Source organism: Colletes latitarsis, chromosome 4 (assembly GCF_051014445.1).
Source record: "Colletes latitarsis isolate SP2378_abdomen chromosome 4, iyColLati1, whole genome shotgun sequence".
NCBI lineage: Eukaryota > Metazoa > Arthropoda > Insecta > Hymenoptera > Colletidae > Colletes > Colletes latitarsis.
This window is the reverse complement of record NC_135137.1, coordinates 37,790,156-37,815,193: the sequence shown is the minus strand read 5'-3', so window position 1 is coordinate 37,815,193 and position 25,038 is coordinate 37,790,156. Positions and strand designations below refer to the sequence as shown.

Sequence of the window (25,038 nt, the reverse complement as noted above, 5' to 3'; positions counted from 1 at the left end):
ACGCCCGCGGCTCGTTCCGGCCGATCCAGGATCGTCGGATCTGCATTCGCGCGATTCGAATTTACGGAGCCAAGGGAACACGGGCCGAAACTATCGAATGTCGCAACGTTCCGCAGTGGTTGGCCCGTTAATGCGAGGGTCGCATGCACGCTATCACGCCGCCAGAAATTTATCGGGGCCAACGAATGCAACGGGACTCGTGTTCTCTGGTGTCTCGTAAGAACATCCGACTCTGTTCGCGTGCGTTCGCCAGACGATCGTAATTATTTGTCCCGGGAGAAACGATTCGCGCTGCGTGTACAGCTTGATCCTTAATTGCTTGTCGATACTTCAGGATATAATTCTAGCGGAACGGAACAACGAGAAAGGATCGCGCGGTGATGGACGTCTAAATTTCATTTTCCTGCTGAAGAGTATTTCGTCTGGACGTGCAATTTTCAAAACGTTGTTGTTATTTTTTAAAACTGACACCGTAGACAGCTTTGTATTTGTAGCATAGCAGAGTATACAGAGTATTTTTTTTCAAGTGAAAACGATTCCAGTTATTCTGCTAATTCTTTTAAGAAAATGGAACCAAATTAATTTTTCAGATACAAAAGTAGTTGCTTGCCAATGTTTTGAATTAACGAAATCTAGGTCATGGAGACGGTGTTCTATTATTCATAAAACAGAAATGTCACGAGAGAACTGCAACTTAGACTGTTATACGTAGAGAAATTTTAATTACAATTATTATGCTGTAACATACGTCACAATTAACTCTCGTGGAACGTCGAGTAAAGATCGATCTCAGCGTCTTAATGGAGGAACAACGCAGAATGATCCAGGACGTAGTCCTATAATATAGATGGAAAGCGCTGATCGGGACGCATCACGACAACCAGTTAATTCTTCGTTTCATTTCCGGAACGAGGGGCGAGTTCATTTACACGTCGTTACGGAGACTCGTGATTACCTCGGCGTGTTCGCGGTACACGCTCGAAATACGTTTCAAGGACCGGAGGAGCAAATATCAACCGTTTTAACTAGTTGGCAAACACCGGGTAACGCGTTTAGCAGGGCGTTAGCCAAACTTGCGGTCCCTGCGAACGCTCCGTTGCAGCTATCCGGAACGCCAAAGTACACACACGACGCCCCGAAGGGACACGTGATCGATGATTAATTCGGAGACGAGTTCGTGGATCGACCGTGTGCGGATAAACGTGCGCGCGGCGAAAGGGATTTGCCCTCTGTTGTCGCTAGTAATTGTTTCAAATGCAATTATATCATCTGTGCTCACGTGTTTCGCAGATCCCCCGACTCCTGGTCTCGAACAATACCGCGACGATTGGGAAACACCCTCGATTCGAAAGTACAAGTATCCCCAGGACTAACGGCGAACCCTTCGAGAGCGATACTGCGGACCGTAATCAAGAACATTGGATCCCTCGCTAAGTTTACAGTCGACTTGGAAGTTTGCTAGACGATATAAATCGCAACTAATTCGACAACGAGACATTTCCAAAAATGATGCATCGATACTAAAGAGGTTAAACCCGAAACTTGATATTCAATCTTCCACGGTTCGCTCGGCAACATTTCACGCAGCAGCAGCAACCATAATAAGGATTTCTACCTGCATGGAAATTGTACATTACCAACGGCGCGGTATTATTTCCGGGTGAAAATATTACACCGTGGAACGGAAGCAATTTTTCATTGCTCCATTTCCTTTCCATTCGAATATCCGCGCATTCATTTATCAGGGAAACAGGTCATTACTGCGCCAATTGCGCGTAAAGTACCCCAAACGGTAATTCGATTGGTCACGGTAACAAGATTTCACCTCTTTGTGTTAAAACGTTCGATTTTACCGTGAGCGGGATTGATTTCAATTAAACGTGTCCCATATTTCACGGAACGAAAAAGCACCGACAACCGCTCTAGGGTCGAGGTACCCCTAACGAGCGATAGTCAGCAAAAATTAATCGATCCGCTCTACGGCCAAGTCAGAAATGCATTTTTTTTCACTCCGAAAACACTGGTACAAAGCGTTACGCGGCAATTTTCTCGACACGCGAGCATTTGCAATTCATCGTCAGCCCGACGTTTCGCGTTCCGCGTGTTATTTTCATCGCGCCAAGATTCGCGGCATTCATTGAAACGCCAGACAACGGATAATGGCCCTCCCTGATTGCAAAATAAACGTTCGATGGTAATCATCCGACCAGAAAAAAAAATATTAATTTCATTACAGAAATGAATTCGTCACCACTTTTCTACGATTACGGAACCAATAAATAATACTTGGACGGTCCTTCTCTATCGTGTCTGACCATTGCTCGTTACTTCTACTTGCTATCAGACGACGATAAAATCCACGAAAAACAGGTAACATAATATCAAACGAGCAAAAATGCCAACGCAAGTAGAAACACCGAATAATGATCAGACATGTCAGCCAAGTAGTACAGAATCACACGGATGCCAAATTTTCGAAATCAATTTTCTCGAAAACAGAGCTTCTAGCTAAAAATTTTATTCCACGTTTTCGATTCATTTTTTCACGTAGAATGACCACAAGAGATACAAATTTTAAATTTATTCGTAATTGAACTTCTACCCACGGTTTCGAACGCCTGGACATCGGTTTACAAAATCAGTCGACGGACTCGTTACGAATGATTTAAAAATCTAATTCCTTCTTGAATGAAATTCGTTCGATTCTGGGAGATTAGACGATGGTGCTCGTACGTGAACCAGAGTTGCACGCGCATGTACGTGACGTCAAGGTGTCCACGTAACGACGTTGCTCGTGCAACCGCTTCGAGACGCGAAGCAAACTTGGACGATGGAAGCGTGTATTGGTCGGTTTATCGAACGCTGGAGTAGTTAATTACTTTTCAACACCGACACTGGAGAAGAAATTACAGGTGCCCTGCAACCTCTTAAGCTCCTGGCATCCTGGTTAATTACCGACAACGTGGAGCCCCCGCACACAGACACGCTTGCAAGCGAAAAACGGATGTCCTTTATAGAATTTTTTTCAACATGGAAACGCGAATAATTTGAAATTTAATTCCTCTGGTTGCAATATCAATACAGCAGATAAGAATTTATTAAACCTACTGCACGCTAACGTTATCCCGTACCGACAATGTTCCCTAATTTATGGCATTTCGCGACAAACAAATCGAACTGCTCGATCGAGTAAATATCACAAATAAATTGCTCATACGTGTGTTTCGTTATTCGAATAAAATATTGCCCGACTCCGGCGAAAGATTTATGTTATTGCACGCACGTTTTCGTTGCAAAAACCCGCCAAAGGTTAACAACGGAAAGAATAACCACAACGCGCCCTGTGTATCAATGCACACGCACTGTTGCCGCGAGACAGCGAGCGCATCGCAGTTGATCGATGAGCTTGTTCGTCGGGTAATTAATCCGAGGATCCTCTCCTTGGTATCTATCGATCCTCAGCGATCGTGAAATTTTTCGAAGGGCAAGGAATCGGATGACTCCGACCACCGAGCGTCGCGAAAAGTGGCGAGAGAGTAACCGCAGCTCCAGCTAACGTAATTGTCGTAAAAAAATAAGGACCACGCAGCAACAGTCTTTCTGTCCTGTTGCATTAATCCAGCGGCTCTTCGGCTGTCCATCGGAAAAAAAGAAAAGAAAAGAGAACAACGACGAAGAAGTTGCTTATCGGGTTCCACGGAAGCAGCGCGCGCAAAGGAAATTTTAATCAACGAAGAAGAAGCTTGCTTGGCAACTGAAGACCCTCCGCGCTCGTCTTGTTCAAATGACAAGTCCGACTGATTAAGACCCTTCCTATTACGGTCACGTAAACCCATTATACGGGGTGTATCGACAGGAACGGGACAGAAAATTGATTCGTGGATTTCTTACGATACGGAGAAAATATGTGTGTTTCTCTAACATTGCATTCTTTTAATATTTATATAACAGTGTTGAAATTACACCAAGATATTTAGGTATTCTGTTTCTGGCAGGATACCCTGTATATTCGAGTTGTTCAGCACGAGTCTCAAACGTAATAAAACCAACGATACAATTATAGACGATTTTAATTTTAGAATCGTCGTAATTGGCGATTCGAGTACTCCGTAAACAGAGCTGGATCCTCTTCGATCCTCCAATCGAAGCTTTCACGACGACAATAAAACCGTGTCCAATTTTGCATCGGGGATTAACTTCGATTTCCTTGATTAAAACTTGCCTGTTTACCCAGACACGAGTAATTTGGGGGTCGATAATCTTTTCCTGTACACATAACTATATACAGTCGATAGTTTTAAATAGAGTATCAGGAAGTTTTAAAGACCACCCTTAATTTTCATCTTATTTTGCCACTTAGACTCTGAAAGATCGCCCACCTGTAGGAAAACACCTTGTGTACACGTGAGGATTAATTGCCCAGAGTGTTCCGTTCGTTGTCCTCTAGACAGGAACAAAGGAGACCATAAAAAGGCAGCAAGACTGCATCGTGACGTTTATCTATGCAAGGAGCGCGTTGCGTCAGGTGCAGGGATCCAAGTGATAAACGATAGGACGAACCAGCCGCGTAACTCAAGTACGATAAAATGTCCACTCCCAGCTGCAACTTTTTGAGCAGGGACTTGTCGTTGACGTTGGTCCAAGTAATTTCTCTTGTTCCGCCGCATCGCGAAACGTGAATTTTAAATTACGTCGAAGCAACGGTACGCGGGACAAACCATTAAAGTTTTAAGTGCTTCGTTAATATAGGACGTTGGGGGGTAAAAAAGTTCAGGGCCAAACTTGGGCGGAACTGCTCGCGAAAACAATTAACAAATTATCAACCGCGTTATTCTAAAGCGAGACAACCACTTCCACGAGAAGTTGTCTTCGAGATTGCGAGCACGTTAATGCCCGTTGAAAGCGTCCGTACCTTTCGGATCTGCTCGTGCTTCGTTATTTCGCCACAAGCTATTGAGTTGTACGGCGAAGCTCGTAAAAAGTTGGCGACGGTAAATATTTAACTGCGTAAACGTCGGCGACGCTTTCGCGGCGGTTCCCGGCGAAAGCTGTCTCGGTTCGTCGTCGTTCCGCGCACACGCCGAGTCGAGCCGGCGTAAAACGTTTTCAGGTTGTTACTAATTTATTCAATTAAACCGACGGCACCGAGAATCTGGCTGAAATTATTTAGCGAACGCGCGAACTATCAGACGCGCGAGCGCGATACGCAATTACAGCTTAATTGAATGCACGTCAGTTTCGCGCTCTGATTCAGTTTAATCTTCTGACCACCTGTGTCACGCGACTACACGCATTGTCCTTCGAGGAGCGGCGAAGTAATTTCATTTGGCAACCAGACTCGTGGACATTTGATCCCCGGGCTTATTTGCATCGAGATTTCCGCGGTCGTCATTCGAGATTCGAGTTCTCGCGACCGGTTCGATCCTCGGCTCGCGCGCCCACGCTGCTATCCTGTTACCCGGCCCGGCCCGATTTTAAACGCAAAATTCAACCACGTTTGCTTGGAAATAAATCGTAAGAATTTTTTTTTTTTTAAATTTCAACGATCCTCGAAGCAATTACTTCGGCGACAATCGAAAGTTTATGAAAGAGAAAAGTCACGATTTAATCGTCGAGGACAAAAGTGAAGGCGAATAGGTTTTCGAAAAACCGATAGGGCAGCGACGGATAAAAATGGCCCCGATTTCCATTCGGTCGCGAGGGCGAGTTATACGTAACGAAATGAAACGGTGATTGCGCGAAAGAGAAATAACAACGCGCGTGGAAACTGCTCGGGCGCGTACGGTTGCGTATTTCGAAACAATGGCAGGCTTACTCCCGGCCGACGAATTTGGATCCAGGAACGTATCAGATCCTCCTATTTCGCGCTCTCGACAAATCGCGAACACAAACAGCCATTCAGTCGAGCCGGAGAAAGAAAGACGACGCGAGCGTACGGTGGATATACGTTCGAAATTCCGCCCGTGAATTGGCGAGCCTCCTTTCTTTCTCTCTCTCTCTCTGCCCCCGAAAGCATCGCGCGTACGGCAATATTCACGGATTTACTTTAAACGGGTTGAAAGCACTCGAGAGTGCGAAAAAACCAACAAAGAAGCAGAGCTTTCGGTGGATGGGAACGCGTCTGTCCCCGTCGCCCGCTTCGCCGCGTCAAAAAGCTAACACGGACAGCGTCGTCGAGTGGCGGGGAACGCTCCGAGGCAGCCAAAGCAAAATCAAAACTCCTCACGGATTCGCGGGAACGTTATTTACCAGTTTCTATTAAAAGAAGGTCTGGTGCTCTCGGAGAAAAATAGCGTACTTTATAATTTTTTATTTTCGGTAATGAGGAATATATGGGTCGGAATACACATTAGCGGATAAGTACCTTATCTAACGTAGTTTAACACCCCCAAGCGCTGGCACGCGGAAATCGCGTCCGTATATTTGACAATTCCCGCGGGACGTAACATTATAATAGCGCTTATCTTAATATTTTTTCACCGTGCATCCGTGTTACTTCTATCGATCGTATTTAAAAATCGCTAAATATTATAATATTTCAAGGAACAAGCACGGAATATTAAAAAACGTTCAGCTGGAAATTTGTTGAAATTCTTCCCCCTTTTCGCGACCCCTGAACTTCCCGGAGGCCTGGACGAGAGTTCGATTATTACTTTCGATTTTCGTACGGCGGCTTTTCAGGAGGTCAGCTCCTCGTTTCGTTCTCAAAGGGAGTTCTCCAGGGCGGAGGGAAAAAAAAGAGGCGATTCTCGACGAGACCGTCCATTACTCGGGGTCCTGTCCCACAAAGGAGACGCCCCGCGTCCCGCTTCTTCGCCCCATCGGTCTCATTCTGTCCCCTTTTGTCGCGGATTTCAATTGGCAAGACGCTACCATAAGAGGCTCTTTTTTTCTTACGGCCGCATCGCGGAGACAAAACGGGTCGAACTGTCGGCTGGGAATTAGGTCAGTTGATTAAAAAAGGAGCAAAAGAGAAGAAAGAGGAAAAACAAGCGGCGTGACTATTCATACGAGCCGGTATAAAGTTCAATCGACGGGTTTACATATGGAAATCGTTCGCGTTGTTTCGATGCCGTGACCCACATTTTGCAAATCTTCCGACAAATCGACGTCTGCGCTAAGCGGAGCTACAACGATTGTCTCCGAGAAATGTTCGCGATGCGAGGGGAATCCGTCTTTTCACCCGCAAGTGCAGCTTTCGTAATAATTTTATTATCATCAGTTTTACCATTTTATCATTAAACGTTTTAAAATGTTAGAGCAAAGCGCGAGAGAGGAACTAGCCTCGATGGACGGTGCAGAAAAAGGGTTAAAAACATATTTATCGAGAATCTTTGAGGCGTTCGTGCCAGTAAAAAAGGGTCGCGCAGGTAGACTGAATTAAAAAAAGAAATTAAATATACAGAGTGTTCGGCCACCCCAGGGAAAAATTTTAATAGAAGATTCTAGAGGCCAAAATAAAACGAAAATCAAGAATAGCAATTTGTTGATTGAGGCTTCATTAAAAAGTTATTAAAACATTAAATTGAAAAATCTCAAATCATTCTGGAAAAATTATTTTCGGTTGTGGGGGTCAATTACAAGCATTTTTGGTCAATAGACATACCCTCGAAATCCTACCCACTTTCAAGAAAAAAATTCGAGAAGGTGTGAAATCTTTCGACAAAATTAAAAAATTTCAAATCGTTCTGAAAAAAATATTTCCGGTTGCGGGAGTCAATTACAATCATTTTTGGTCAATAGACATACCCAGGAAATCTTGCGCATTTTCGAGAAAAAAATTCAGAACGAGCGGAACTTTGAACGTTAATAACTTTTTAACGAAGCCTCCATCAACAAATTAGTATTCTTGATTTTCTTCTTATTTTGACCTCTAGAATTTCCCATTAAAATTTTTCCCAGGGATGGCCGAACACCCTGTATACAAAGACTCGCGCTATTTATAAAAACTGACCAATTATTCTTTCTACCTATTTCTGTTTCCGAGCACGTGTCACGGCAGAGTCAATTAAAAGTTCTCGTACGAATTCTTTTCTCGACGTTCCTAGTTATTGTTTATTCAACTTATTTAACCCAATTTAGTTAGAATATTCCCCCGCGTCGCGGTAAATCAATTTCGCGTGACGCGGACGTGCGCGGTTCGGGAGGCTCCTCGCGAATTCGCGTCAGACGTTCGAAAACGCATTGTTCGTCATCGCGTGCTCCTGCTACGAAGTCCTTTTGTGCTGCATAATTGCACGGCCAATTGTGCCTTGGCCCTTGTACTTGCTCCGCAGACGTGCGTTTGACCTCGAACGCTTGACAGAAATCAGGTCTCGGTGCTGTGCGTGAACGTCTACAAAAGCTACTTCCACGATTCCGTCATCTGTGCGCGGAGAAAAGTTCCGTGAAAGCGGGGAAGAGCTGCGCGGGATTTCCAAGGCGTAGCAATAAAAAAAAAAAATAATTAGATGACTCCATGTATTCGGCAATTAGAAAAATAAGGGCACACTAAATATTTATGTAGTTAAATGAGACCGACAAGTCGGGAATTGGACGCGATTTCAGAGGCGAACTACGTAAAAACAATAAAACCTGTTTTCATAGGAGCCAATTATATGTACACGAGCAGGAAAAAATTAAATGTCAATACTAAAACCGTACCGAGGCTCTGTGTGTTCAGCACCATTCGGTAATATTTACTCTCGTTGCGTGAACAAACACGACCGTTTAAATGGGGATGACTAAATATCTCCATCGCTCATAGGTCGAAAAATTGAAGAATTCACCACCACAGTAAAAACCCAGTAGAAGAGTCAACGTTTCGTTATTTTTATAACGTCGTAAAATCAATCGAGAAAGAAACGATCGAACTTTTTTTAAGCCTTTCTTTCCACTTTCGATAGAAGTAGAGTTAATTAAGCGCGCGAGGCCAATTCTATTCTATTATTTATGGCTTTTGTCCCGCTACTACTCGAGCATCTGTCTTTGCAACCCCGATAACGGTTCATTCTCTCGATAACTTGTGTCTAAAGCTTCTAATAGACCCAACAGTAAAGACAAGCGAGATTTTCTCTGAAAAGAAGACAAAGCCTCGGGGCTCGGATATCGCGGGGATTCGAAAAAAGAGACACCTCCCTCTATCGTTGGGGATGAATGGTGCAACGTGGCCGATAAAAACGACTGGTCGCGACAGGGGGAAAAAGGCGTTTAGTAATTACAGGACAATGAAATGAATCGTTCGCGGATAAGCCCTCCTTTGACCTATAAATTCGGAGCTATGGAAGAGTCGCGACATGTTCTGTGAAAAATCAAACCGGAATCGTTCCTTGTCGTTTGGAAGCTTCGATCCCTGGCCAATCAAGGTCGTTTGTCAAGCTTCGCGGGGGAACGAGATCTCCTGGAGGATAGGGAGCAATTGGAAAATTTGTCGGGTCATTAGCATCGGGCAAGAAGGCGTCCGATGGTCTGGGCGCCGGCAAAGTCCATCTGCTATTCCACCTGCTGTCCGCGACGACTGATTAATGATATCAGCGGCTCGCAGTCTGGCGTCGTGTTGCTGCGAGCGAGAAACGGGCGATCGCTCATACGTTTCGATGGGGAACGTCTTCGAAAACATTGAAAAATTCTGCCTCGTCTGTCCGACACGACGCGATCGATCGACGAGGATAATTACCGGCGATATTCGAACGACAAATTTACTGAAACGTGGGTCAAAGTTCAGAGAAACGATTCATCGGTGCTCCGAACACGAGTATAATTTAAACGTTCGTATCAGAATCGTAATGTTTTCTCGATCTTCGTGCAAAACGATTATTATATGCACGAAGAATGTGATTTCCATATCTCTATTATTTACCGTCGTGCTTCAATTTTAATAACATCGAAGACGATCGCGAACAGGTGGTCGAAAACGTTTCACTGGGACAATAAATGGCTCGTTACGATGTTAACGAAGTACAAATTTGCATTCTTTGGAATTACTGAAAATAACTCGGCGGAAAAGTGGCTGAACGAATCCGGTGTCCTTAAATTATTCCGACTCGTTGAATTTCCGCTTCCGTTACGGATCAAGGTCCCTCCACCCCCTGTCTATTGGTTCCGTTTTACCCCAACGAGCACACGAACGAATTTCTGGGACATCTCGAATGCCTAACGCGGGGAGAAGGTTGCGTTATTGCGGAAAAATCTGCGCGTTCTCTGTAACGAAGAAAAAAATAGAGAAAGGAAGGGTCGAAAAAGAAATACCGGGTTGTAAATATGCAGGTTGTATCCACGGAAATTCGTCAAGCGAGGATGCCCCTGGTGGTCGTACACACAATCTACATGTAAATTACGCAGCCAATCACCGGGAGTACCGGCGTCGCTTGTCCCGATAAAAATCTGAGAAAGACCCTGCTGCGCCGCGAACTTTTACGGGATTCACAGCACGGCCATCGAATATCCCTCTGGGCGTCCTCGATACGGAAAGGGGAGGTTAGCCACAGCGAGAAATACCATCGAATCGGAAGAGTATCGGACGAGAAGTATGGCTAATTTTACGTACGATTGGATCGCAATATCCCACCAGCACAATGCTCCCTTTGCCCTCGCAGAACCATCCAACCCAATCGCTTACGAGGGAGGAAGCGCCGATACTAATAATACCGCTCTCGGATCGACGATCGTTGCGCCAGGATCGATTGCTTCCGTCGACGCGATCGAGGAGGATCGCTTCTAGACGAGGTCGATCGTCGCCGATGGAAAAACGCGCGTGTCGCCACGACAGGGTGGAATTGCCACCCTAAAAGATAGAGCGAAGGATTCTTGGGTTAAGGAACAAGCTTCGATGAACCACCAAAGAATTTTTAACCCTGCAACCATTAAAGTTGCTTCTTTTTAATCTCATTTTTTATTCGTAAAGTAATTCTTGAACAACGTCTCTGAGAGTGGGAGGAGCAGTGATTTAGCAACGATCTCCTCGGTTAATTTATGTAAAAATAGGGTAACAAGAAGGTGAATAAACACGAGTACAGTAGAAGCAGCCTTAACGTGTCAGACCAGTGAAAAAGATGCAGACGCCACGGATATCCGACGCCCAGTAGAAAAGTCCAGCAAGAAACGGACAGTCCAGACCAGTGCTAATGGACAACGAGGGACGGCCAGCTACGTTGAACAGACGGGAACACATTCTGACAGACGGAATTCAAGAGTCTCCGGAGTCCGTTGTGAAAATTGTCTGCGAAATTTTATAACGAGCACGAAACGGGGTTCAACGCGTGTAATTCGAACGCATCGATCGACGGATAAAATAACGCAAAGCAAAGATAATTCTGTTGCTCGTCGCTTTAAATTTGTAAGAATTCTGCACGCTTCTGCTCGGGACTGCTGAGTAAACGTTGCGTGCGTCCGTGTTCACGCGTATCAAGCGGAAGGAGAGGATATCAGAGTTGCAGTCTGAGTTACTACGTAATAGAATTTCATTACAAGTTCCACGTAGGCCACGGCTGCCTCTGGGAGTAATACCAGAAGGCACGAAGTTCCAGTCGACAAAAGCTTCAAACGATTCTAGACCGGCTGTTATTACATCTCTGGGCTCGAATACCCAAAATATCGTAAACGTACCACCGATCGAACTCCATGGTCGCCTATATACGTGCTGCCCTCGATGGGCATGCGATCCGAGAGTACGAATCTGCCTCAATATTAGCCACAGACGACTTATCGATAAGTCATGCTTCGTATCCGACAGAAAAACTTGTTGAAAGCCGCCGTGAAAGTGACAGCGACGAGGTATTGGAAAATGCACTTCGTGAAAGGAGATAATGATCTTTGAACCGTCGAAACCAATCGGAATATGATTTTACGATTATTATTATATTGGTCCGGTGTTTACGATTTTAATTGAGAAAATGTTACTTCCGTTCTTTACAACTTGCTCGACCTCACCGAACGAATTAGAAGAATTTTTTACGGGGGAAAAAAATGAAAGTCACTCCGAGTCGAGATCCGACAAGCACGGTGGATGGTGCGGTAATTCCCAGTTTAATTTGTTAATAGCATCCATAGAGAGGCGTATTGTACGCGACCGAGCATTGTCCTGCTGTAGCAATGGCTCACGGTGTAATTTCACTGAGCGCTTACATTTAAGTGCTCGATTCAGTAAGTCGAAATACTTCGGGGCTAAGAAATCTATACAGGTTATGAACTTTGTACCCCAAGTTCCCATAAACGTTCATTGAACCACCTTAAGAACTAATTTACGACTCTAAAAGGCTATCATATATTTTTTACTGGCAGATGTACAGAGCCCCAGAAATAATACCGCATTTATTCGACTCATACTTCAATATCTTTTGTTATATGGACACGAAAAAGAATGGATGGCACTGGTATAAGGGGTGGTATCTCCTTGAAGATTGGAAATACCGTTCTCGAAGACCATTGTGCGATGGAAAATATCTTCATCGAGCGGATAATAATATTTTTCTCGCGACGATGAAAAAAAGCGTTCGGCCCAGATTGCCGCCAACAGGCAATCGATGAACAGGACTCCGAAACCGTGGAGACGATTCAGCGAGGAAACGTATGAGAAGTTTCCGGAGCGATAACTAACTCGCAGAAGCTGGGCCAATAATTCGGGTTCGCTGAAAATTCGGTTCGAATCGGCCCCGATGGAAACTCGTTCCGTTCGAGCGACCGGGAAGTCGGGAAACGGCAAACAAAATCGCGAACAGCCAGGAAGACTGGGGAAAACGTTCCCACGTTCTCGTTAACGGGGACATTAATTATGTAGAATTTTTTCCGCGTCTTCGCCGAGAACAGGAACGAAGAGTCTCGCCTGGTTTGCCGCGTTTTCTTCCCTCGAACGTACACTAACAATATCGAGCGTCTGCACAAACTCTTGATACGTCGTTAGTTGTGAATTCCAGAGCAAAAGAAACTACGCGATACTTGTCTTGTATTCCAAATACAACGTTTTCTAGACTCCAGACCCAGTTGCGTGTGTAACTCGTGTAAAAAAATGACCCAATTTATTGTCGGCCACTCCAGAGCTATCGTGGGGCATTCTAGAGCTATCATGGGGCATGTTAGAGGTAAGAAAAGAGACTATAAAGGAATAAATTTCGGGATCAACGAAAGAATTGATTGTTGGTCGTTCTTCTGGCGGTTAGAAACACAAAGTGGCCCCGTTTCCAGCCAGTTTTCCACTCGGACGAACAATATCCAGTTATTAATTTCGCCGAGGAAAGATTCGAACAGAGGCCCCGTGCTCCTAGCCTGGCTGGAATAATTGCACAACACCGGTGTGTCTCTCCGTGGAACAGCGGCGCGGAAAACTGCATTGTTCGCGGGCTGTTTCGAGGGAAATAGGCAGGAAATAGAGGCTCGACAGACGTTGTCGTATCGCCTCGCGTCCTCCGCGGAGTAATTGCGACCGGAGCAGTTGATAAGGCCACCTTTTTCAGAGAATCTTTTGTGGACCTCGAGGAGAGGTTCTTTGGCAAAACCAACGCGCCGTGTCGCCGGAAGAAAAGGAGGACGAAATTAAGGCGAGCAGACGCAAAGTCTCTTCGTAGATTGTGGCCTCGTTTGTCCGAGTTAACAACCGTCCACTCGGTGGACACCGACCACGGTCGCCCGTGAGATTAAAAGCCTGGGAACCGACGACCAAACGAGATCGAACGATGAACGTCTTCCAAGAATAATCATTCGCGTCTTTCCGCCAGAGTTGCATTCTTTACGTTTCGACGCAATGTTCCCCATTTTTCCCAACGTCAAGAAATAATTTTTTAAATAGAAGGAATGACTCGTGAGGCACCTTTCGTGAAACTATAGCAACGTACCAGAGGATCTGGTTCTTATTTCGTTCGACGACTATTTATTTTCAGGTGGGCGTGCAAGCTCGCGGCAAATTAGACGCGTCGAAAATGCGCAAGGAACACTCGTTAGAAGAATGGAGCGGGCAGATCTAACGACCCGTTATTAACGAGAGGAACGAAGTAGGAACGATAAGTGGATAGAACACAGTTATAAATTGCTAGCCCGGGAATCGGCTAGTTTTACGAACGCTCCGTTCGAAATTATTCGCGCGACCGTAGGCGGCGGAGCGATTTGTCTCTGTGTGCCAGGGTCGGTCACGCGATCTTTTATTATTAACAGTGCGACGCGTTCGTTAGCGGGCCCTACGCGTTGCATGAATGATTGATAGCTCGAAGAAGAAGGAGAGAGAAAAAAAAATAAACAACGCTCGGTAATTGTTATAGGGAACGCGGAATAACGCTGGCTCGAGTGATAGATAGCCATCGCTTGGGGTGGATTCGTGGGAATTTGCGCGTAACACGTTTTGCCTTAATTTGCCGTCACAATTATTTCGTTGCGCCGGCCGAACGGGTCTATTCATCAAGTTTACGGCTCGCGAGCATTTTTCTCGGCTTCCGTTTACGCGACCGCGGCAATTCCGCATAAACCGAGCCCTCGTTCGACCATTAAGGGGATCAGCTAAATCTGGGGAAAGGTACTTTAATCGTCAGCGACCTGTTCCCCGTCGGCCACGCCAGACGTTTCATGCATTTTAATCGCCGGTTAATATCGCCAGGAATTTATTAACGTTGCCCGAGACCATCACGCAATCCCGTGTGTTCACCTGTCCGTCCAATCGAACGCGAAGCAAACGAAACGTGCCACGACAAACCCCGGAAATCGTGGGGCGAAGTTGCCTGCGTGACGCTTACGAACCGAGTTCCCAGCTATTAATACGATTAACGACGTCAGTTTCCATACTTAAAACAACAGAACTCATTAAAATTTCTGATATAAAAAGAAAGAGAATTTCACATTGAATATATAAACCGAATGTCCATTCCGGTTTCATACCCGGGGTAATATGTGTTTCATAAGCTGGTAAAACTTCGAGTCGGTATCTTAATTACTTTTGGAGATATCGCTTCGACCGACTCGGAGAAACTTTGTTTCGAGAAAATTGCGTTTAAAGTTCAAACTGTGCTATCTCTTATCTGCGCATTGATACATTGAAATGGCTGTATTCTCGACAAATGTTCCAATTTCAACGTTTCCTTTTGCAAATACGTCTTTAATACCACGGAGTATAACAGAGCGAAATAGTCTCTCTAATTAAAGGCAACCTTTGAGAGGAACCATTATTTAGCAACCGTTCTCATAAATTCCTTTTATGCCTTGCATCCTCATCGACTGACAGAACGATCCAAATTTAATCCCTGTTTGTACAATTATTTAAAATACTTGCGAAAACAAAGCCTCTCGAAGTTGGCTCGTTCTTCACGCCATGAACACCCATGAAAAACTTACGGAACTCCGATGAAAAGATTTATTCGAGCGTACTTTCGTGTCAAACGAGAGCCCATAGATCTTTCCTTTAGCCTCCGGTTTCTCGAAATTTTCCACGTACCAGGTTGGTCCGGCAATAAACGTCTTCTGAATCGTTAGATTATTTGCACCCTGCAATTTAACTTTTGTTCGAAACACCGCTTAGTATCGTTTACAATTTCCAAGATGTATATAGGACCACCCTTCGTATACACCACACTGCGGTATCCCATTTGTTTTCAACCTCGAAACGTAAGAGAAACATGATATCCGAACGAATTTCCTTTATGAAGCTACGAGAAAAATTAACAGTGCATTTGGCCAGGATTCAGGATTCAGTCGCTGAACGAACCACTCGATGTTAGTTTTCCAGGTTAATGGAAACTCTCGAGATCGACCTGACTCCAATGATAATGGCATTCTGAAAAAAACCTGATGGAAACCGATCCCACCTGTGCAAAAACTTAATGAAGATCTAAATGCTCCCATCGGAACGCAGGCGTTAATAAAACCTATTAGGTATCGATTATCTATAAGCAGCTGTCCGACGACATTCAGCTTTTCGTTCTAATATTCAATCTTACAATATCATCTGTGATCCATTGGTTAACCAAAGGTAATTGCTATTTTATTCGATAATTCGGTATAGGAAAATTCTGACGAATAATTCATGAACAAAACCGTGCGTTCGAGCCACTAGATCCACCGGGACCAGATGCTTGCATTAATTATGAAACTGTAAAACCTAAACATCGAATATTCCATCGACCTTTCAAGGGTTAAAATTAGCCTCGAAATTCGGTATTTATTTCCAATGTGCCTAATATACCGGGACGTGGAGGTTCCTTGGTCGCTTTAGCGAGGTCACTGGTAGAACCAATAGGCGCTGAGTGTCTTGATTCTACTTGTTCCGCAGTCTGTCGGTCACCCGACAGCTGTCGACGAGTGTCTTTGCGTCTTTGAAGTCTGCGACGTCGCTTTTGACTGCGTTTCGCCACGTCAGACCGACGAGCACTCTCATCAACGTCGTGCTTCTCTCACGGGGGAGAAACGCGAGTATCGCGAACGACAAGGAACGTTGGGCACGTCGTGAATATCGGGAAACACGGCACACGCAACCCGCGCTTCGCGAGTCGGATTTAATTAAAACACCAGGGAGGAGCTGCTCTCCCGTTAAGGGCGAACCTCTCAGCTCGTTCCCGAGTAGACTGTTCCGCGGTTGATCAACGTCTTGGAAGTAACAAGTGCGAGCAATCTTTCTGGAGGGCCCCAGTCTCCGGAGGACTGTCGGGAAATATTAGGAGCCACGTGGAACGAAAAGGGCCGCGTTTCTCACGCGCCCTCGACCGCCTCTGCGAACATTAGGCCCCTAGCGACCTACGCGTTTACTCGCAGCTTCTATAAAATTACACCAATCATGTAACGAGCATTTTAACGTGGCTCGAACCGAATCGAATACACAGAACATTCTCGTTTGCCTTCGAGGACACTGAAAGATGATCGAGATAAAAGTTGCACGGTTCAATGCGTTTTCCAAAGCAGCATACTTCACCGTGGAGACCACTCGACTTTCAAAAGCAAGCGTGATATTTCGAACGATACAAGATCTATACGACTAACTTCGAAGAGGGGCACGGGCAGAACAGACAGGCTAATTCTCAGTTTGTGTACAGCCGGCGAGCCGTGAATATTCAATAATCTCGAATTGCAGTAGCGCAGTCTTTGGCATGCATCCCGAATTTATTAACTGTACTCGAGCGACACAGTAGCATTGTTGAAACTGCGAGGACTCGGAAAGACGACCGAGATTCTCCCAAGGAATTGGACCTCGTGCAATCCTTTTTCTGCTTCTGCCCTTGACCACCGTACATCCAAACGCCGTGAATTTATGGAGAAAGAACGTCCTAGACCTCGAGACGATAGACCCGCAAGCGCACTCGCAGCATGGACACTGAATTTTTCTTTGCTTTGTTCCGAGGAAACCTATGATCCATCCGAGACCTCGAGCTTTCTGCTAAAGGTATTATGAATCCTTTTCCCAAAGGTTTTCAACATTTTAATCCTCTTATTCGAAACATTGTTCGATACTCTAAGTAATTTAAAAGGCACGAATAAAATACGTGGCTCCGCCGTTTTTAATTAAAATTTTTTGGCGAACGTTCTCTTCTAATAATTTAGGCCCCCTCCGATACTACTATTCGAGACGTTTTTTAATATCTTTTGTAATTTAAAATTGTACGACCGTGTTGAAGTTTTCTTTGAAAGTGAAAATTAGCAGCAAGTACGGATATGGAACAACGGACATTTCTGTAAAGTTCCGTCAAAATCAACATCTGACATTTCGCGATTGTCCAATGTAAGAGTAGATACATAGATACAAACGCTGGAAAAGAAGAAGCAGAATAAAAAGGTGTGCACGTAGAAATTTTCGAAGCCACGTTCCCTGGATGGTTCCTGAGAAATTCAATTTGCACGTCGATGCAACAGCTTTGAGCGTCTTAAACGTTACTCGATTCTTCTTCGAGTGTTTTAAATCATTCGCGACTAAATTGGGAGATTTGTGCTCCGATACGACGAAGCTGTAGAAAATTAAACAATGGAAAATGTAATGGAGAAAGTAATAAAGAACGTAGCTCGCTAAAGAGCCACTCGGCGTAGTCACGAAAAGGTTAACAATACGCATTGACGAACAATGAAATAGTCATTGTCGTAAAAGCTTTTCCCGTACTGTAATTTTCAACAAACCCCGTCAAACGTGTACGGAATAAAAAAAATCGGCATTTCGGGTCTAAAGGCTCGGCGCGATTCCTTCGAAATCGGAAAACCACCACTGGCCGGGAAGATTTCTGGGTCATCCCCGATACATAAATGCCACTAACCAAGGGAAGGAAACTATTAACGAAATGCATCCTCCATCGACGATCGATTGGCAACTAAGCGGAGAAGAAGCTTCACGATTCGCTACGTACCATCTGTTCCTGTTCCCGTGAAATCCGCGCATCCATCTGCAATTAGTAATTACCATAATTGAGGACGGAAGCTTCCTTTGGAAGTGAGAAATAGATACAATCTCCGGATAAGGTTCGGGAGAATACGGGAAATTAATTACGAAACGAGCCGAAGTCATTGGATTATCTCTGCTGCGTGATAAAATTTCAACGGGTTCTAAATCGAAACGTCAAAAGAATCGTTTTTAGAAAAAAATTTATCTTCTATCGTACTCGGCCATTGAGTCAATGAGAATATTACGATCAAATGTGGCAGACAGAAAACTGGAGTGTATTGCTTATTTTGTTCCCTTTCACGGGCTTTAACAGTAACAGCTGCATGGAGCAACACTTTCAAGAAGATGGTCCATCTTTAGAAATTGGGCTGATAGCTCTTAAAAGTGACCTTATATTCAGATCCGAAAGCAGCGTTTGGCCTCCTATTTCTAAAGATAAATATCTAATCCTGGCTCGAAACACCAAGCTAACCCTTGACCAAAGCGAGCTTCTGAAATTAACGATGACAATAAATAAAAAATTTCACGAATACAGTAACCCAGAAATGAAATCCGGAAGCTTGCAACTGGATTGTAAAATAATTTTTCACCCAGATAAGTTCGGAATTCCTTTCGTCCGTCGATAGAACAAGTCGTATAACTTTGCAACGATCGATTCGCAGAGTCCCTCCTTCGACTCGTACCTCAATTTAATACCATGTAGGACCGATGAAAGTTCCACGAGAGCTTAAACGAAGCGAACTGTTCGTCGAGATGAAATTCTCCGAAGATATAACTCGAGCGTTCGGGATCAACTGCAAGAACTTGGCGCGACATATTTCGAGGCGTCGTTAAAGATGCATCCGTAACTCCGTTTATAGCGCGAATCGTTAATTAGCATTTGCTACAGTTAATTACCATCAAGAACGCGACGGGAGATTCTGTTATTCCGAAACGGGACAAGAAGCTCGCTAATGTTTGCGATCCGATGATTAAACACGGGTGTATTTATCGCAGTAGGTGGACCGAGATGGAAGTTACGCAAGAGATGACACGTAACAGGAAGAATTCTTACGAAACGCGAACGGTCTCTCGCGTATTTTTCATTTTAAACCACGAACGAAGGATAACAGAAGATTGGATCCCTCTGGTAGTACGTAAATCGGTAAAATAATTTTATAAAATTAAAGATATCAATTATTCCAAGGCAAAGTCGTTTCTAGTACGGCCGTCGTTACCGGATCGACGAACGAGGGGGGACTCGTTTAACCATGGAACGCAGCCACGCGACCGCATTCACGGTCGACAATAAAGACATCGCACGATATAAGTTTAATTGGTACTCGCGGCTTGTTCCAATTACCGAGAACGATGCCATTCGTCTACGAAGAGCGTAGACAATTCGAGGCCGCGAACAATAGACGCCATTTTGTTAAAACGCGGGTAAAGCGAAGATAGCCCATGCCCAAACTCTCCGCCAACGTTTTCGAAAGAGTCTCAAGAACTTCCAAGATTGGACGCTCGGCACGAGTGGCGAAGCCTTTTAATTTGGCACAATGGCAAGCGACGGGGAAGCGAAAAACGCGGAAACAGTCCAACCCGGAGAACGTTAGGGACGTTGCTCGTGATTAGTTGGCCGCACAGAATTCCCTATATTGCACGTACTTTCTACCACCCTCTTCCCTACCTCGTTCGTTTCCTTTCATATCTCTCAGCTTTCCGCTCCCTTAGGATCAGATACCTGAAACTTGCTAACCCTTCCCGATGGGGATGCTACTCACCTGTAACAAAAAAAGAAACGAGATACGTTAAACGACCGCTATTAGGATGAATTAACCTCAGCAACGCTAGGGGGAGGATATTGCCCGCCATTTTGGAATATCCTATAAAAGTATCTTTTCTTTCGTCTACAGGAAATATTCATGATGTGTGGAAGGAACGCAGTAAAAAGTATTACGTCTCAGGATTTGGTTCGAGTTGTATTACGCCAAATCCAAATATGAAAAGAGCGTTTACGATAATCTGATCCGCGCGTATATTCGAACGGTTGCTCCAAGAATTCCGGAAGACCAACTCCTCTTCGGGAAAGTGCAAACGCGGAGCGTTCTACTTTCGTATTTTGTTAATCAAATTTGATTGGCCAGATGGATGCACAAAGTTTCGGGGAAGTATACGAGGCGGGCCGACGTTGCGATTAAAAATTCCCCAAAGTTTGTGACCCCTGCGCAACCGGCTATTTGGTAGTAAAATAACGAAAGTGTGGCGCTAGATGCGCGAAAGCCAACAGACGACCGCGACTGAATATAACAAACGCAAGGATGAAAATTATTTAATTTCATGCGACACGGTAAACTATTTTAAAAGGAGACTTTCCTTCCATAATCGCATTAACGTCACCGCGTTCGGAGCCCCAAGAAAATCGTCCCGCGTCTCGACTAGGAGACAGTCAATCTACTTTCCGATAAACGAATCTGGCACGGAGTTCCATTTCCGCGTGGCTCCATACAAGAATTACGCACGAGCAATCATTTTTAACTGTCGGGGAAATTTATTGCGAGACAGATAAGTCACGACCGCGCGTTCCTAGCGGAACTTGGACGTGTTTTCGTCTCGACGGCCTGACAGGCGTGGCTTTCCTAAAATCCTACTGGGTCCAAGATACGGAGAAAAGAGGAAAGGAACGAATCACGCGCATCAACGGGGGGGGATACCGAGGAAAGAAACTTTTAAGAATTATTCCACGTAAAATCTGAATAAAATATTTTGAGAATTTTCCGCGTAGGGATGGCGAGGCGTGGAAGTTGGTGTTTCGTTTCGCTGGTGGGGTTGTTTTTCGAAAAGTTTGGAAAGCACCGGTGTATACGAAAGCAGAGCCGCGAAGAGGGTCTCGAGTGTTTCGAGTTGGCAAGCCGCGAGGCAGCTTTGGCACTTTCGCGACTGGAGTGCCGCGGCACCGGAAGAAAGGAAAAGGCTTCCCTCTTCACCGTAGGGAGGCCTCGTCCGCCTCGAAGAAGCCAGACCGAAGTCAGCGATTCCTATCCTCGCCGCAGACTACCGACTTATTGCTTTCTATCGGTTAAGCCGCCTTCGGAATGACCCCCGAGCTCCGCTGCTACTCCTCGAGAGACCGTTCCGACATCTGTTCCAATCCTAGCGTTCCTCGGAATCGCCCACGATGAAAATGACATCGCCGAGAACCCTCGAAGGCTTTATTTTCAGTCGTCACGTTTCACCGGTCGTTAACACGGATTCTCACCCCCCGATACGAACACGCTTGCCCGATGATAAATCCTTGGCACGAGCTTCGCGGGTTAACGCGTTCGACGCCAGACATCTTACCACAAAAATATAGAACCTTATTATTCTACAAATTGCATACATACGATACGAAGCGATACAAACGAGGAATCGGAACATTTTTATGGAGTTTTCTTCACTTTACGTGGTTAAGGAACAACTTTTCGAAAATTCTTAGAATCTCAACATATTCTACATCAAAATACGCGTCGTTTGCCTTTTGAAACATTGGAATCCTTCAATCCGTTCAGAAGTTATGACGTTTTAAACGCACGCATGAAATTTAAGGGGAACAGCCAGATATATGGTCAGACATTACATTTTCGGTAAGGAATTTTTTTCTTGAAAATGCGTAGGATTTCGGGGGTATGTGTATTCACCAAAAATGATCGTGATTTACCCCCGTAACCGAAAATAATTTTTCCAGAGCGATTTGAAATTTTTTTTTTTTTTCGCCGAAAAATTTCAGCATCTAGCCCCTGTTCTTAAGTCTTGCTCCTAATACCCGCTGCAAAGCATCCTCCTCTCCGATTAAAAATACTTAAAAATTTTCTTGAAGGAAGAATTACACCGACGCTAGTCGCTACGAACTCATTCATCATCCGTAGCGGGGTAATTACGAAGCAAATTTACTTTGTCGAAACACATTATCCGAGACTCGCTCCGTCTTCATTTCCCAGCTCTCAACGTCGTTAAATTCCGAGATCGCCGTGACTCGAATTTTCCGTATCGTCTTGCCCCTGCACGCGATTAGAGTAATTAATACAGGATTACGCGGCCAGGATGCAACGCAAAACCGAGCGCCAGGAAACGCGGGCGATGGATATATCGACCCCGACGTGGCTCGCCCGTTCGCCCAGAGGCTTCGCGCTCGTGATTTCGTAGCAAAGAACACAAAGGACGCGCAACGGTTGCGCGAAAACGCTCAGACAGGGCCAGGATTTCCCCAGGATTCCCGTTTTGTTTTTTTCGTTCGCGCAGGTTGCGTCGAAAGGAACCCGCCGGCAGGAATCCACCTTACGTAAACACGCTCCGAAGGGCATCCAGTGCAAACACACTTCCGCGAATCCCGCCGGGAAAAATTTCTCCAAGAAGCATCCGCGTGTCGCGTGCAGCCGATCGATCATAATCCCTCCGCTGCCGGAGGACGACGAAACTTCGATAGAATTTCCAGCGAGACCCTGAAAGCGCGGACTCGATATCTCTGCTTCCCCGCGGTTTCCACAGATATCCTGGATTCCGTCGGCCCACGAACTTCGACTACGGTAAACCGAGAATCAAAGATCGTCGGGTGACGGGAATTGTTTGCGAAGGGACGACGAAAGACGATGTCGACCGTACGTAGACGGAATCGCCTCGTTCCCGAAGACACGAGACAGTAATTTCAATCACGGCCCTCCTCCCCCTTCGCGAACGCCCACGACGAATATTAATTTCCTATCTACTCGGTGGTCTGCAACCTGCGATCGAACATCGAGAAGGAGGACTAACGTTTTGTAATAGAATATATAAAAAATCAGTGTTCTCCAAAATGTATGTTCTCGTTATCCGGAGCTGTGAAATGTATCGACATAGTTCGGGCATTGGGATCTGGGGCATCCCGTACAAATCACGTTGGATCGGTTTTGGTAAGTTTATCCGTCCCTAATCGGATCAGATGTTTGAGAGAGTCGATCGGTTTGAAGGTGAGCGAAATGTGAAACGTAGAGTTTATGGAAGCTCGCGTGAATTATGGGCGTTCCCGGTGTTGGCTGGCTAGGTAATGCGGCCTCGCAATGCGGTATAGCGTCCGCTTCCTACGATTCGCGTCGTTTAACGAACCCGCTTCCGGCGTGGTATCGATCGCGGATTCATCATAATCCGTCGACGCGGAAGTGTGTTAAAACGCTAATGCTACCCTCTGCCTGGCAACGGCCACTGAAAGCCCGTCCAAGTCGCGAGTATCTTGTTTGTACGGCCGAGGAAACAAGGACCGTCGGAGTACCGATCGCTTTGTCTTTGGAATGCAAATGCGCATAATGCATCCGCTGAATATTTATCGAATATTTCGACGAGCTCGCCTTCTTTTCCCCCGCCCCTCCGCGTTGTTCGAACGTTTTTTGGCGGTCGACGGTTCTCGTGGCACGGAAAATGGTGGGTGCTTGCGAGGGCTCGTCTTTGAAGGAATCTCGCGTCGCATCGACAAAGTTTCTCGAACGGGAATTAATACCGTCTGGACCGTACGCAAGAGGAAAAATTGCTCGCGACCCGGGGAAATTCGTTCCGAGTAAAACACGATCCTTTGTGCGAAGTTCCAGCGAAATTCTAATTCCGTGCCGTAGGTCGTTCGAGGCGTCTCGATAATCGCGGTACAGAGGAAAGCAATTCGTGGAAAATCAAACAGAATGCGTAATCGGCCCTCGAGATGAAAATATTAAACTTTCGTTTAAATCTGTTCGCCAGTTTAGACGCGATTGTGTCAGCAGATACACGAGCCCCGACGTAAATGGGGGTTGTTGGATAATATAGGGGTGTCTTATCGTTTCATCGAGGACTGTGAACGTAGTCAAATTAAATGCTTAGCGAGCATTAGCGTGGGCCATGTATCAAAAACGATTAAAGTGTAAACCGAGACTTTGGCGCCGGTGCACGATATTCCAGGGGTGCAACGACGTGCAACCGAAGCACACACCCTCCTTGGCCTGCATTCTCCCCGGCGTTGGCTGGCAACTACGCTTTCGAAACAATTACGCTGATCAACGACAAGCATCATCGGTCGTCGGAACCTGCTTTGTCGCGGTTTCGTGCGGAAGCTGATTCCTCCGGCGACCGTCTTATCCCCGTTGTTTCCCGTATAATCCCACCGAGATTATGTATCAAAGTCGGAACACGGATCGTAGGATTTGCTGGAAAAACATTGGAAGGTCTTCCCGTACGTGTCTCGCGGGATAACAAGACGCTGACATTTTAATTTAATATATGCGCCAGGGTTAAACGGTGCTCTGGAGAAGGATTTCTTATCCCGGAATATATCTGTTGGTTTCTGGAAAGGAATATGAATCGTACGGTGCTTTCAGGGATTACCGTGCGGGTTGTTCAAACTTCGAAACGTTATTTCATCCCTCAACTCCGCTTTGATCTCGGGCTTTCACGTCCGCTGTATCGTTTAAATCTTCCAATCGTATTAGAAATATCCGACGATTAGTTTCTATCTTAGTTTGTCCACGTTCAAAGTAGAGTAGCACCTCGTTTCCAAACGACGTTTCGCAGCAGGAGAAGCGTACGACGAAAACGAAACAATGCATTCCGATAACAGAGCTCGCAATCGTGCGCCCGTAGAGTGTAAATATTACGGTGAATGCGACTTCTATGATCCCGTTTCACACCCGAGCAATCACAGACCGATTTCATCGCGCCTTTAGCGCCTCATGGTCCACATTGCTATTGATCCTCCCTCGCCACGCGCGTATCGC

At 45.5% G+C, this 25,038-nt stretch overlaps 1 protein-coding gene across 35 annotated transcripts in view; it reads right to left on the bottom strand.

Moving 5' to 3' along the window:
• Window positions 1-25,038, bottom strand: part of LOC143341438 (uncharacterized) — a 228,404-nt gene that overhangs the window by 35,174 nt on the left and 168,192 nt on the right. For 6 of the 35 annotated variants that reach the window (XM_076764420.1, XM_076764427.1, XM_076764421.1 and 3 more), the window contains one exon: window positions 18,276-18,311. The exons of 26 other annotated variants lie outside the window; for them this stretch is intronic. In XM_076764420.1, coding sequence (XP_076620535.1) covers window positions 18,276-18,311 — 36 coding nt within the window. Of the gene's footprint in view, window positions 1-18,275; window positions 18,312-19,976; window positions 20,011-25,038 lie in introns of those variants that run through there. 3 more of the 35 variants (XM_076764428.1, XM_076764431.1, XM_076764441.1) reach the window with 1 other exon arrangement.